General features: G+C 41.6%; 1 protein-coding gene across 1 annotated transcript; it reads right to left on the reverse strand.

The window, feature by feature from the left end:
• Positions 1-3611: 3611 nt before the first annotated feature.
• On the reverse strand, positions 3612-8378 carry LOC139721771 (uncharacterized). The gene has a single exon (XM_071633095.1). The coding sequence runs from the start codon at positions 8376-8378 to the stop codon at positions 3612-3614; it is 4767 nt and encodes a 1588-aa protein (XP_071489196.1).
• Positions 8379-15261: the final 6883 nt, after the last annotated feature.

Consider the following 15261-nt stretch of genomic DNA (forward strand, 5'->3'; position numbering starts at 1 on the left):
CGATGATTTGCTTTCTCACTTACTGATCAAGCTCTGACTGACGCTGGGGATTGTTAGTATCAATTCTAAAGATGTGTTAAATATTGCTAACTAAATTCATCTAAGGATATAGAATCATTAAAAAAAAAAAACATTGAGCACCTTCTTGTTTGGTGATACAAATGTTTGTTCGTTAGTTTGGTATAATTCAAACGCGTTCTTTCATTCGCCATTATAGGCATAGAACATGACAGGCAGAGGATTGCAAAATGCAATGCGTACCGACATCATTCGATGTTATTCAGCTAAAAAATTCTTACACGTGATTGAGTGAAAAGAAAAGAAAAGAAAACAAATCTGTAACCGGGTTTGATAATCGCAAGGCTCTTAATCTCTTAAGGTTCCAATTAGAAAAGACATTAACAAAACGGTCCGACAAGCTATTCCAAATCTTTTTAGAAGACATTTTTTAACCATAACACATTTGTTGTCTAAATCGCGAAAGATTTCTCAACAGATTTCAATCTATCACATATAACTGCATTTTATGTTATTATGGGTGAAAGCATTATCATGGGTTCTCTCATAGCAGGAAAGTTCTATAGTGAATTCAGGATATAATATGGCAATTCCTCGAGGGTAAAATTTATGCAACTTCTGGGTTTATATGCTTACTTGTCTATTCAATAATAGAATGTTCCGGGTGTGCACACTAATTCAAAGCTCTCTCAACGCCTGCAACGGGATTAGTTGAAGCGTGCCAGAACAACTCCAGATATAATTTCATTGGGAAATCGGATAATATTATTCCTTTTGGCAATGACATTACATGCTATCTTGAACTCTACGATCATTATAACAGCTGCAGATAATGAAAATATATAAAAAATAGCATAAGACATTTGTATTTACACCACAAACGTTCTATAACTTCTTGTAATACGTCCTCCTATACCTACTATTTATGTATGTTGTGTGGTTATTTTTTTTTTCAAATTTATTCATCTAACGACAAGAAAGAAAAAAAAAGAGGTATGAGAAAAAAAAAATAAGTGTCGCTCTTTCGATATGTTTCAATTGAATTGGGTTTATCGTGGTTGCTGTCGTTCGTTTTATAATCTTCCACATCTGCATATTGGCAAACATTATAGATGATGACTGGCGGGGGAGGACACCGGTATTTGACTAAGCCATTTAATATTGTTAATTGTTCTCTCCCGCACTCTACCGTGCAGACGCCAGGAGTAAGCTCTTGTGGTGAAGCATTCGATACGTGTACAGTGGTAGAAGAACGAAACATGAATTCGCGTTTTTCTTTCTTCCCATCTAAAAATAGTTACTGAAATGTGAAGACATTGTTAACCGGTATTTGACCTACCCATTTAATATTGTTAATTGTTCTCTGCGCACTCTACCGTGCAAACGCCAGGAGCAAGCTTTTGTGGTGAAGCATTCGACACGTCTACAGTGGTAAAAGAACGAAACATGCATTCGTGCTTTTCTTTCTTCCCATCCAAAAATAGTTACTGAAATGTGAAGACATTGTTCTATTGATATATTCTCTACGCGTTGGTTCCTGTTTCGCAAAGGCGGCTGTATGGAAGTCCTCTTAAAAGATAACAGTGAAAACATTTGACTACGGTTCAAAGGGTATAAAAAAAGATATTTCATAACCGTGGCTTGCAACGTTGATAGCAGTGTAGAAGTTTCGACTGCAAAGGATAAAAGTGCATCGACACCCCGATAAGTAGGTAATTTCTATTAAGTTCGTTATCGAAGAGGAATTTGTAATTGCCGATGTCACGGCACATTTTGGTTACTGCACATGTTGGTAAAAGTACCAAACTGTGTAGGACATTGACTGCACATTTTGGCAACTTTCTTCTCCTCCACAATCATCACAAAAACAAATTAAAACTGCATCGCCAACCATGACCCAGTATGATGAAAGTGACATGGCAGCACAGGTACTCAAAACATTGACATATCGGCGCCAGAGAAATGCCTCCCCCTACTAATGCATTATACATTTAGATAACGAGATACGAGAAATTTAATTACAAACACACGAAATAAGCAAAAACGAGGTAATTCTTTGATCGATGATTTGCTTTCTCACTTACTGATCAAGCTCTGATTAACGGTGGAGATTGTTAGTATCAAAATATGAAGGGGTCGGTGCAATATAGTGCTAACCCACACAATGGTCATTTTGAGATAATCGCTGTTGAATGTTTGGAAAGTCCATACATTGTACAATAATAAAACATGAATGCATGCATTTTTTACCATCTTATTGGTTGAATTCAAATATGATAAATTTCACGGCGGTTAGAGTGAAGGACAAGTATCATGAAAATGCATGTAATTCAATTTTGACAAAAGTGTGGGTTAGCGCTATATTGCACCGACCCCTTTTATTCTAGAGATTTGTTAAATATTGCTATCTGAATTCATGCAAGGATATACAAAAATTATTCAAAAATGAAATGGGTCAACCCAGCAAATCTTAAGTTTTTCATATTAATTGAAAGAGCAAGTCGTCTTCCACATTATACAAAAGTTGGGGATCATAAAGAAAACAGAAAATTGTATTTTTAGCAGTTTTTCTCGAATACTTTCTGGTACAATATTGTGATAAGATGAGTCCTCTTCATTTCTTGAGAACCCTTTCCATACTCTTCACTTTCAACTCTACGCGTGTTATCAATATTTTAGACAGGATGATGGTACTGCTTTGAGAGTAAGCATTAATCATTTACAGATAATAAAGCATGCTTACTTTCAGCTTGATCTGATATCCCTTCATTGTTGTTGTTCCAGTGATTAACATCCTGTTTTTGGTTCCAGTCATCACGCAGCTAGCATGGCTTGGTAAAGATCAGGCGCTTGAATAGACCCTGCACTTTAGAGCCTCTTTTTTTTTCAGTCTATAAATAATGTGTGCTTTCTTTCAAATATTTACATAAGTTTCGTAGAGTCTATTTCAATTGAGTTATACATCATTTTAAAACTTAAGCTCTGCTCTTTCAGAATATGCACTCTAGGTAGAAATCCACGTCTGGCTACTTTATCTTGTTTGTGATGCAAGGTGACATTTAACTCGTTAACCACGCTAAAGCATTTCCACATATAAAATATTTTGTAGTGTGAAGGTTTGGCACGAAGTATCTTGTGGTTTATGGTGTCAAAAGATTTTTAAAAGCTTAAACAGATTTCTACGGTGTGTTTAAATAAGAACTCTGTCTCTTTGTTTCAGAGCTGCGTACCTTCAGGTGCTATAGCCAACAATGAACACGGTATCTGCAGGTTGAAAGAGGGCAGATGCACTGATGAGTAATGTAATCCTCTATCTCCCCCCAAGTCTTTGGCGTGAAGAAAATGTCAAGAGTCCAAAACGGGACAAAGACTGATCCAGTAATACCGCGGTGTGGTAATAATAACGCTGGGAATACAAATGTAGGTCCATAAAGTTCCGTAGGCAAAAGAGTAAAATCCATAATAACAACGCTGAACGTAGGAACGCGAAAACAAACCAAAGTTAGAACAATGTTCAGAATCCAAAACTGCTGGTAAGCACAACTATAACGCAGGAACACAACAACAATTTCAAGGGAACTGCATGGCTGAAATCACATGGAGTAATCCGCGTGCCAAGCAGGCTGTCTGGTGCGACGGGCAGAGCGTCGGGGTGCAGCAGGGGTGCCAGGCGAGGGGGAAGCGACGAGTGCAGGAGCTGGGACCGGGTCAGGAGGTGTGGGAGGTGTCTCGCGTGGCGTCCCTGGGCAGTCAGCAGTAGGGGGGATGGCCGTATGGAGATGACGCCGTCTAGGAGAAGCATCACTGGTTGTCATCTGAAGTGGAGGATCACTGGGAACTGGTTCAGGGTTGCAGTGGGGAACATCAGCAGCGCCGGTTGGGTGTGGTGAGGGTGGTACGCATCTCGCAGGGTTGGAGAGGGGTATGGGTGCTGGCCGGTGAGGAGCAGAGATGTCAACCTCCATAGTCAGTGGGGGTGGGCGCTGTTGAACAGGGACATACTTCCGAAGAAATTTCCTGTTACGGAGGGTGACCCTCCCAGAACCGTCAACCCGAATGACGTATTGGTCATACTGTCGGACCTCAACTACAGTCCCGGTCCTGTCCCACTTAAGTGGATGTGGTCCTGTCTGATTCTGAATCCGGACATGGTCTCCAACAGCAAGGGGGAGGAGTCGTTTGGTATGCTCAGCCCAACGTTCCGCATCTCTCATGTGGCGGGTGCGAAGTGCCTCTTCCCGAGCTACCAGGGTTTCACGCCATGCCTGGTGCGGTAAGTATTTGCCAGGAGCAACAGGGATGAAGTCTTGGATGGCATGGCCAAAAACACACATAGCCGGAGACAACTTGGTGTCCCTATCGGGCGTGTTTCGGTACTGTAGCATGGCACGTTGGAAGGCGTCAGTGTCCAGGGCACCTGTAGGGCTGGTGTTGGACATGATAAGGCGCTTCACAGATTTGACGGCTACCTCAGCCCGACAGTTGCTATGTGGATATGCGACAGAAGAAAGTCTGTGATGAACACCCCAGTCCTTGAGGAAGCAGCGCGTGGTAACCGCCGTGAATTCAGGTCCACCATCTGATGCTAATTCGTCTGGAATCCCAAAGGTGGCGAATGTCCGTCGCAGGCAAGAAATGAGTCCAGGTGCTCCCTGAGTGGATCGCTCAACGATTGGCCAATTGGAATAGCGGTCTACAATGACCAAGTAGTTGCAGCCTTTGTAGTGAAAGTAGTCTGCGCAGACACATTGGAAGGGGTAGGCCGGAGACAGCAGAGGAGTTGGTGGTGCGCTCGGGTTGGAGGGTGCAATTCTGTTGCATTGGTGACACTGTGCACGGAGGGCCGCGATGGCTGGAGTGATCCCAGGCCAAAAGACGGAGGACTCCGCTCTGGCAGTCATGGAGGTGACACCTTGGTGTGCAGCATGCAGATGAGCCAGGACGTCCTCCCGGAGAGATGGTGGAATGACAATGCGATCCTTGTAGAGGATGATACCATCAACTGCAGAAAGTGCATCACGGAAAGGGAAGTATTCCCGGATAGTTGTGGGGAGCTCATGACGAAATTCCGGCATGCCAGCTTCGATAGCATTGAGGAGCGCCTGCATGTTGTCATCACTGGCTGTGGCAGTACGGACCCTGTCCCACGTGACTGATTTCAAGTGGAGTGATTCCAGGGCACATGTGACAGAGGAGAGCATGCAAACCTCGACAGAGTTGTCGTGGGGGGTCATGGTGCGGAGACCCGTCATGAGGGTTGCGGAATGCAGGAACGTGGCGGGGGTCAATGCGATCGTGGCAATGTCGTCAGGCAGGTGCAGTTTTTCAGGTTCACCAGTTGGGTGGCGAGAAAGACAGTCTGTGGCACGGTGCCTGACGCCGGGAATATGGACCATGCGGAACCTGTAGCGCAGGGTTTTCTCCTTCAAATTCCTCAGGCGGGGATTGGGGATGTCCTGAAGGGCACGGTCTGCGAAGATCTTGAGGAGGGGTTTATGATCAACCGCTATGATGAGGTCCTCACAGCCCAAGACAAAATATCTCGCCTTGTCCAGGGCGTCAGCGACAGCAAGGGCTTCGCCTTCCACTGGAGCATAGCGTGTCTCAGCGGCATGAGTGAACCTGCTGCCGACGAGGGTGATCTTCCAGCCCGAATTGCAGCAGAAGGGTTCAACGTCGTTGCAGCTGCAGTGTTTTTGCAGGAGCCAGAAGCCAATGCCATCCTTGGACCAGTCCGTGGCAAGACAGGTGGGTTTGCTTGGGTCAAAAATGCGCACACCTTCTTCAATCTCACTGGCAATAGCAGCTTTGGACTCGTCGAATGCTCTCTGGAGGGCTGCAGTCCACACGAAGGGTGTTTTAGGCTTCAACAGTTCACGGAATGGTAGCATCTTCTCAGCCATACTGAAGGCATAGGACACTTGATTGACGAGACCAAACCAGGAGCGCACGTCCGTGATGTCAGTAGGCGTAGGGAAGTCAAGGATTGCCTGTAAGTACTTCTGGCATGGGCGAACACTGTCTGGAGTAATCTCAAATCCAGCGAATTCCACGACATCTGCACCAAATGTGAACTTCTTGGGATTGAGGGTGATCCCATTGCGGCCGCAGATATCCAGCCATTCGACAGCCTGGAAGAAACTGTCCCGCAGCGTGTCAGCCCACAGGAGGACGTCGTCGACACATTTCGTCCTGTTGTGGATGCTGGAGACAATCTCATCATACCGCCTGGTGTATCCGTCTCCAGAGGCAATATACCCTTGAGGGGCTGTCTTGTAGCGGTACCTGCCCCACGGAGTAATGAAGGTGGTGAGGTGTCGGTCCTCGGGACATAAGGGGACACTGTGATAACCGTTCCATGCATCAAGTACGGTCTTTTTCTTGCCATGAGGAACGGATCGTGCCTGGATGAAGGGCGATGGTGTGTGATGTGTTTCACGGGTAGCGTGTGCGTTGAGAGCCTGGAGGTCAACTGTTCGACGTGGTTTACCATCCTTCTTAGCACACACCACCATCCTGTGGCACCAGGTAACGGGCTCTCCAATGGGGACGGGTTCCAGTACACCCAACTGTACATCGTGATCTAAGCCAGCCTTGACGGCATCCCGCCAATGGAGCGGGACTGGCACAGGCGTGTGATGGGCGATTGGCTCCGCATCTGGGTCCACCATCAATTTCATAGGGGGGCTGTCCATGAGCGGCAGGGGTTGATGCTCGCACGTGTTGAATGTGCTGGACTGGTAATAGTCAAGGAGATATTGTTGGAGCTTCACCCGGTTTGCCTCAGTTGCAGGGAATGGCAGTTCGGTAGGAGGCGGTGGGGGCAGTTGGCGTCGAGGGCAGGTACAGGCGATCCGTTCGGGGGCCTCCTTAAGGGTGGCGGCCTTGTCCAATTGGGGTGCACCTGGTGCCATGCCAAGAGTGGGGAAGCTGTCAGGGATGATCCCCAAATCGATGCAGGCCTCTTTGCTGAGGAAGAGCTTGTCAGAATTGTCTGTGATGTAAGTCAGTTGCCGAGACTCGACGACGTGGCCAAGGGGATTCCTGCCCGATAGGCGTAGAGGAACAGCACCAAGGATCGTAATGCCACCATTAGTTGCAGTGTGCATCTCCATGGTAACTGGAATGAGATCTTGCTGGCGTAGCCCGAGGCGGTGGAGGACCTTCAGACCGGCGAGGCAGCTCTGGCACCCAGTGTCTGCCATGGCTGGGATGGCACCGGTTTGCGAGGGGGATGAGAGGTTAAATCCGAGAGCTTGGTAGTCCCCTGGGACAGCCTGCACGGTCACGTTGAGGTAAGGTTGAGGTTTCGATCTCTTCCTGTGCCATGCTTTGGAAATGTCGTCATATACATGGTGGTCAATGGGGAGGCCGGGTGGGTGTCCAACATCGCGAATGGTGCACAGGGCGTCAAAGATGGCCCCTTCCTGCTCGCCCAATGAGGGCGACTGTGGGACCTTTGGCTTGCCTTTGCTGCGGCAGACATCCTCGACATGATGAAACTTGTCGCAGTGTCCGCATTTATGTCCGTATGCTGGGCACTGCGACTTGCGGACTCGAGTGGGAGCGCTCCGTCCGTGCCCCTTCTTTCCGCAGTAGGTGCATAGTTCTTGCCGTTCCTTGGGATGTGCCTGCTTTGCTTTCCTATAGGAACTGCTGGCTGCTTCCACCGTGTGCGAGTCAAGGAGTGAGGAGGCAGAGCGTTTACCGGCCTCTTTCGCTTCAATGAACTGGAAGACTTCTTCTAGGCCCATATCTTGGTTTTTGTCGCCTAGGAGATCGAGTTGGATTTCAGAGTCGGCGATTCCCCTGGTTAGCACATCCCGCATAATTGTGTCAGTGTAATTAACATCTGCACCACAGGAGGGGCAGGCTATGATGAATTTGCAAATGTCTGCCTGACCTCGTAGGCGAGCTCCGAAGCTGCGAACTGTCTCGTCTCTATCTTGACGCATGTTGTGGAGCGTTACACGGGCAACCATGGTGTTCTCCTCACGAACCGCAAGCTTCTTGATGGCTGCCAGCACCTCGTCCTCAGTTTTGTTGGTGAGGCTGCCACCAGCGGCTCTTGTGAGGTCCTTCCGGAGGGGTTCATCGCAACATTCAAGGAGCTGTACGACCCTGTCTTTCCCTGTGATCTTGGTGGCATCCACATAGTCGGACCACCTTGACGTGAAGTAGTTCCATTCCTCGCTGGTACCAGCAGCAGCAACCGTTGGCCTCTTAACCTTCTCTACCTTGGCAACTTGTCCAGAGGTGTGAATGGCAGTGTGGGCGGTGAGGAGGGCAGCTACGATGGCGGCGTCAAGGTCTGGTGTGGTGTAGTCACAGTTGGGTATGGGGCAGCTAACCGCAGGCATGTTGGCGAGTTGATCGAATTAAGTTCACAATACCGTGTTCATAAATAAGAACTCTGTCTCTTTGTTTCAGAGCTGCGTACCTTCAGGTGCTATAGCCAACAATGAACACGGTATCTGCAGGTTGAAAGAGAAGGGCAGATGCACTGATGAGTAATGTAATCCTCTAGTGTTCAAATGCATGATGTGCATGGGTGGATTTAAAGAAAAAAGCCGCATGCACTAATATTGAGTGAGGACAGAAAATAGGTGAAATGGGTCAACCTGGTTAATCTTGAGACAATTGTTCATGCTTTCTTAAATCCATTCATTGTTGTTGCTTTGTTGGTTTCCATCCTGGGTTTTTTGTGTATATTTGTTGTTGTTTTTTATCATTTTTTCATGGCACAGCTAGCCTGGCTTGGTAAAGATTAAGCGCTATGAAGTAGACCCTGTACTTCAGAGGCTCTTTTCTAACTTCACATTTTTCCGGAGTGTGTGCTTTCTTCCAAATATTTGGATAGGTTATGAGAGTCCATTGAATCGAGTTATACATCATTCTAAAGCTTAAAGTCTGATCTTTTATAATCTGCACTCAAGTTGTAATCCATGTCTGGTTACTTTTTGTCGGTTTTGTGATGCATGGTAACATATAACTCTATAACCTCTCTAAAGCATTTCCAAATTTAAAATATGCTGTAGTGGGAAAGTTTTGCAGGAAGTATTCTATGGTTAAGTCTGCTTTTTCAGAATCTGCTCTTGGCTAAAAAATAGATGTTTGGCGACTTTCTGTTGGGTCAAATTTTTGCTTCAAATTCAGAAATCGAAGTTGAATAAAGATATCGGTCTATGATTATTAGCGTTAACTTCTTTGATTTTGTTTTAAATGGGATTAACTTTTGCAGTCTTCATGATATTTCGTTTCTTTTGCAGTTGTAAGGGGGTTTCCAACCGGGTTTTGCATGGTGTTGCTAATTAAGCCTAAGCGTATCATCTCTTAACCTGGACTTTTTCAATCTTTGAAATCAAACACATTGTTAATTATTCAAAGGTATGAAATTCTTCTCAATTTGTCGACAGAAGAATCTCGCGAATTTGTATCATTACGTAGTACTCACGGCGATAAGGAGGATTAGAACCAGCAGTGGCTGTGGGTGGAAGCTCAGTGGTCTAGTGGATAAGGCACTTGTCAGGACATCAGGAGGTCGTAGGTTCGAGTCCTTCCCGAACATATGACTATGATATATTTCTGTTTTATTTCATTTTATTTATTTGTTTATTTTCCATTTTGGGGGTGGCTTCCACTAAAGCACTGATCAATTCAGTGCTTGTTTACCTCCATGTATAGGGCACATTGTTGATTATTTCAGTTCTTATAATGCAAAAGTCCCCTCTTGTGGGAGGGTAAATAGGCCAGCTCCTCCCCCTCCCCTCAATCTCCATAGACTTAGTACAAAGGGAAGACCCACACGTAGCCAAAGAACACATGACAAAAAATATATATATCGTAATTTATCTTATATTTAGATATCATTCACTCTTTTTTTTTCTATATACTTTTCCATAAGACATTCTTTTTAAATCCCCAAGCGCGCATCAGATCGCTGAATTACTGTTCTAAAAATGCAACAGCTACCTAATGTTGGAGGAGGCAGGGGTACCCTCCCAATTCTTTAGTCTAAAATTCATCATTTCATCCCCTTTACATACCAAGACATGCCATATTCGATGTTATAATAGGCCTATACTTGTGATAATCTCAGTTCATTAATCTTATATCATCGAGTAGGAGATGAAAGAGAATCATATTGGTGAGGTACCATCACCTTCCAAGAAAAAAAGGGGGAAATGACATACAAAAACAAGCCGAAACAAAACAGCATAAACTAGCTGTCTGTATTTGTCTCCAAGAAAAGTTTGGAGCATAGTCGTATTTTCACGTGCACGTTTAAGTTCAAACTTATTTCGATTTTTCACAACAAAACAATATACAAACGTAATTCTCATGCACTTTCTTAAGTGACAGAAATAATTCAGGCAAATTTGTACAGAGAAAATAAAAATAATTGAAGACTTATTGTAGCGTTACATTGCAATGAGTGAAGGGGTATTCCAACAAAAGTGGAATATGCAGTGTGGAAAATGGAGGGACCCACTGAAAAGATAATACTTATAGAGTGTGGGTCCCTCCTGAATAAAAAGAAAATAATGGATGCATAAATTGGTTAAACAGCAACAAAGCAGTGTAAAAAAAAATGGCAGCCCACAGACGGACAAACAGTTACACACAGAACAGCAGCAAACAATTAAACATGAAATAAGACTTTGACAGCAACAAGAATACTTGTAAAGAAAGTACTGATTTGACGACACTATATAATTTTATAGGGTACAAGACATGAGTTACAAAATTTCAGCAAAATAGACAGGGATATGCAACATAGACAGCGATGCTCGAAAAAAGAAAAGACAAGAAGAATTTACAACAAGCGCTTCAACTGCGAACGATAGGTTAAAGAAAGTCTACTTATAGCCTTTCCTTAGGCAACAGTAGCGGTAATAAAAAACAGCAATCCATTTTTTACAGACGTTAAACAAAGAAAGTATTAGCCTTAATACAAACTATGCCCATTCAGTGGGTTCGTCATTATATGTACATACAATATCAACATAACATAATAAACCCTAACATCAAGAGTTTAAAATCATCAAATCACCTCAAGAAAGATACCATCACAATCGTCATAGATAACGTTTTCTTGGAATTTTGTTGATATCAATTTGATGTGCGTATGCTAAGAGTTATGAATATTGAAGATGAGAACTAATTTTTCTTTTCATTTTCAGTACAAAATTAACAAAACTATAATTTGATGTATCTCTTGAAGAATTCAGAACTTCTCAACTCTAATTCTTACCAATAAGGGTAACAGATACACTTTCCAATTGATTATCAAAGAAAATCCTAGTCTTTTTGTTTTGTTATTATTTATTTTATAAACTACACCTTTCTCAAGTTTCTCCAATGTGGCGATATACGTCCGACACAGGTCCGTATACGTGCATTTTTTAAAATTTATATTCACATTAATCTGAAGTGAGATAAAAGATATCACATAGGCAATGCAAATATCATCAAAGGTCACTTACATGACTGTCGCAACTAAGACAGTATGGTGTCGGACGTTCACTTTGAATGTACGTCCGACACCGCGCACGTCTGACACCGTATTGTCACTCAAGTAACGGCAATATTAATCAGACATGGGACAGCTAAGTTTTAACTCTTCTTTATTATAAAGTATTCTCCAAAAAATTATATTCATTATGAAAGCAAAGCAAATGATCACACTATATACATTTATGAGAAATTTTAGAACGAGCAAAATATAAAACAGATCTGGAGCATATAGTTCTATACATTTACAACATGCCTGGCAGCAAGTGTCTGAGCTGCTAAAAATATATATATTATATATATATTTCCTAAGTTTGATGGAGATTTGAAATTCATTGGTAACAGTGCAGTGTTCTTTACACGCCAAGTCCCCGTTCATATACATAAGAAATAAGTGAATGCGGAAATATAAGTTGAACACATGAAAGTTTAAGGAAAATCGGGCAATCCATTCAAAAGCGATGAATTTTGGAGGTTTCTATGCAGACACTGCAGGATGACAAGACCACTTCAGGTTATGATGTCACGTGTGCACAGCGATATAAGAAAATGTAAAGAGTATTCAACAAAACTTCAGTTCTTTAAACAGTTCACATTCCTCCGATTCGTCACTGATGTATGTTAAAGGGAAACTATAATTCTGGTTGAGACGAATTTATATTCTATATTTTTTTATATTAGAGAGTATATGAATGTAAGTTGTGTTTATTTTTTGACAAAAAGAAAAATTAGTTCCGAAATAGCTGACATAAAAAAGAGTAAAACTAGGTAGTCCTAAGAGGAGATAGGTCCCATGTTGTAGTGGCGCTTCTTTGTTTTTTGTATATCTCGGCCATTCCGAAACCAATTTCCATCAAATACATTTCAAATCCTCTGAGAAGTGTATGCTGTTTTATATATCCCAAGATTTTTCTCAGTATCACAAAAAAAAAAGTTGGAAAGCTGAAAACCCATCTCAACAAAAAATGATGTCATCCCTTTAAGGGTGCAATCTATTAAAAAGAGACATGTCAAGTGCTGTTTTTGTTATGTCAGAAAAGTGACAATATGTTACCTTTTCTTTGCATTTTTTTATATTGTTCTGCACATCACAAGCTAAAGCAGTGATCCCATCCAGTAATGGCCGCACTGAAACTTCAAAAACCCAACTTTTGTATTGATTGTTTCGTCAATTTTTCACTAATGTGGAATGTTCTCTTAATATTGATAGTGTTGCCATGCAGGGTCAGTAAATATGTAGAGTCTAGATGCATGTAATGTGTGGTATTAAAAGCGGCCTTGTTTAAATCATTATTCATATTTTTTTTTTCTGAGGCCATGTAGCCTTATAAACTCATTATTTGTTATTATTATTGTATATTCTAGAAATTCTTTCTCTTTTACTCTCTCATCTTAATTTTGAACAAAATTTGTTGAAAATTAAGATAAGTGAGTAAAAGAGAAAGAATTTCTATTTAATGATTATTGAGGCGCTACTAATTATCATTATTGGTTAAAATTAAACATCTGAAATCCTACATGTACATAATGATGTACCTGTGTACACACTTAAGTGATCTGGTCGCAAATTCAAATACAGGTCTAAGTGAGTTCCCATGGTAGTTACAATAGGATGGCAAAGCTACCATAATTTTAACTTTTATGCAACGGGCCCCAGGTCAGCTGAATTTTTTCCCTCATGAATAAAGTTGTAGTGCTACAGACCAAAATTAAAGGATATCAGATTGGATTCCCTCGTCTCACCGGGCAATATTGTAAACAAAAGCGGTAACAGAATACAAAATACACGTTACACAATCATGATGGTATCATTTTGTACAAAATACATAATAAAAGTGTCATGGATTGTAATATATTATATATTAGATAATGTCATACAATAACCGAGAATATCAATGTACAGTTAGAAGATTGACAGAAAAGTATATAGATAGAATTGAAAAAATGAATAAAAACGTTGGCCACAGAAAACAATGCTGTAAGATCTACGTCACGGAATATGCATATATGTGACCATGCATCACATAACAAACACAAAGTCGCACCACTTGATTTTACGTGAGTACTCAAAAAAGGTGAAATGGGTCAACTAAGCCAATCTTGAGTTTTTCATATTTTCTAAAAGAGCTATCTTTCTTGCACATCATGCTGAAGATTGGAATCTTAACACTCATGGGAAAGTGTGTTATTAGCAGTACTTCTAGAACCCTTTTTTTAGGAGAATAGAATAATCAGGTATGTCTAAGAGTCCCCTTTTCATTTTTTGGAATCCTTTACACACTCTTTACTTTCAAGTCTAATAACTTTTGAAAGGATATTGCCACTGGTTTGAAAGTTGGCATTAATCATGGATAGAATGTGTTAATACACCGTGCTCAATTTCAGTTTAATCTGATAATCCCTTCATTGTTGTGCTCCGTTGTATGACATCCTGTGTTTTGTCCCTTTCATGGCACAGCTAGCGCAGCTTGGTAAAGATTAAGCGCTTGAATAGACTGTGTACTTCAGAGCCTCTTTTCCTAGTTCACACTTTTCCAGAGTGTGTTCTTTCTTTCCAGTATTTAGGTAGGTTATGAGAGTCCATGTGAATTGAGTTATACATCATTCTAAAGCTTAGAGTCTGCTCTTTCAGAATCTGCCCTTAACTAAAAATCCATGTCTGGCGACTTTTTGTTCGTTTTGTGGTGCATGGTCACATATAATCTGAAATTATTTAATACCAAAAATAGAAACAGTATAAATAAGGGCAATTAGTTTTTCATCGCAGAATGCATTTCTGGAGAATAAGAATAGACTATTCTACTTCATACTTTTCCCATGTTATATCGCAATATGCTATATATGGTAAAATGAGAAAATTATATGAAATGATAAGATACTTTTCAGATATAAGTTTTTGTTTTTGTTTTTGTCTTTGGAATCGGTAAAAAAAATCACCATTGCTTTAGAGAAAGATCTGTAAATATTATAGATAATGAATATTCCAAATTAAATTTTAGTCAAATGTAGCTCCTAAAACCTTAGTGATTTCCCCTTCAGTTAGAGGCAATCGATCAATAATTACAATATAATTACAATTGTTATCAGTTCGTGAAAAAGAACATCTAAGCGGCATAAAAACTGTTTTGGAAATATTTAACAACAGTCTATTGCATGCAAACCAGTGCAAAACATACAGAGACATGTGGAATATGTAATACAGCAACATTCATCTGGTAAAACACATCCGTGCAAGTGTGAGGAAAATCAGACAATCCGTTCAAAAGTCATGATTATTTTTCCCTAAATTTCTGTCCAGTCACTGCTGGATGAGATGACTACTACCGCTTGCGATGTCACATGTGTACACCGATATAAAGGAAATTCAACATATTTCCTCTTTCTCGCATAATAACAGTGAAAAAAATTAAAACACCCGACTTGTCTCTTGTAGACGGCAGGGGGAATAATATCACCTCTAACATAAGTGAGTGACACGTCGAGAAAACGTACTTTTTTAAAACAAAGTCATCTTTATATTTTCCTTACATCGTTGTGACGTCGTACAATTTTGTAGTCTTCTCATCTAGCAATGACTGCGCAGATACTTGAAACATTCTTTAAAAAAACTCTTTGAACGGATTTTCCAATTTTCCTCAAACTCTCACAGATGTGTGGATACACTGAAAATTGCTGCTTTCTCTCAATCCACGTGTATATAGAGGTAGACTTAGGACACAGACTTACTGA

Source organism: Diadema antillarum, unplaced genomic scaffold (assembly GCF_040938485.1).
Source record: "Diadema antillarum isolate AM-2024a unplaced genomic scaffold, OU_Dant_1.0 scf00000150, whole genome shotgun sequence".
Taxonomy (NCBI): Eukaryota; Metazoa; Echinodermata; class Echinoidea; order Diadematoida; family Diadematidae; genus Diadema; species Diadema antillarum.

Bases quoted from the DNA above. Each gene is read 5' to 3' on its own strand.
- LOC139721771 (XM_071633095.1), bottom strand. From the start codon at position 8,378: ATGCCTGCGGTTAGCTGCCCCATACCCAACTGTGACTACACCACACCA.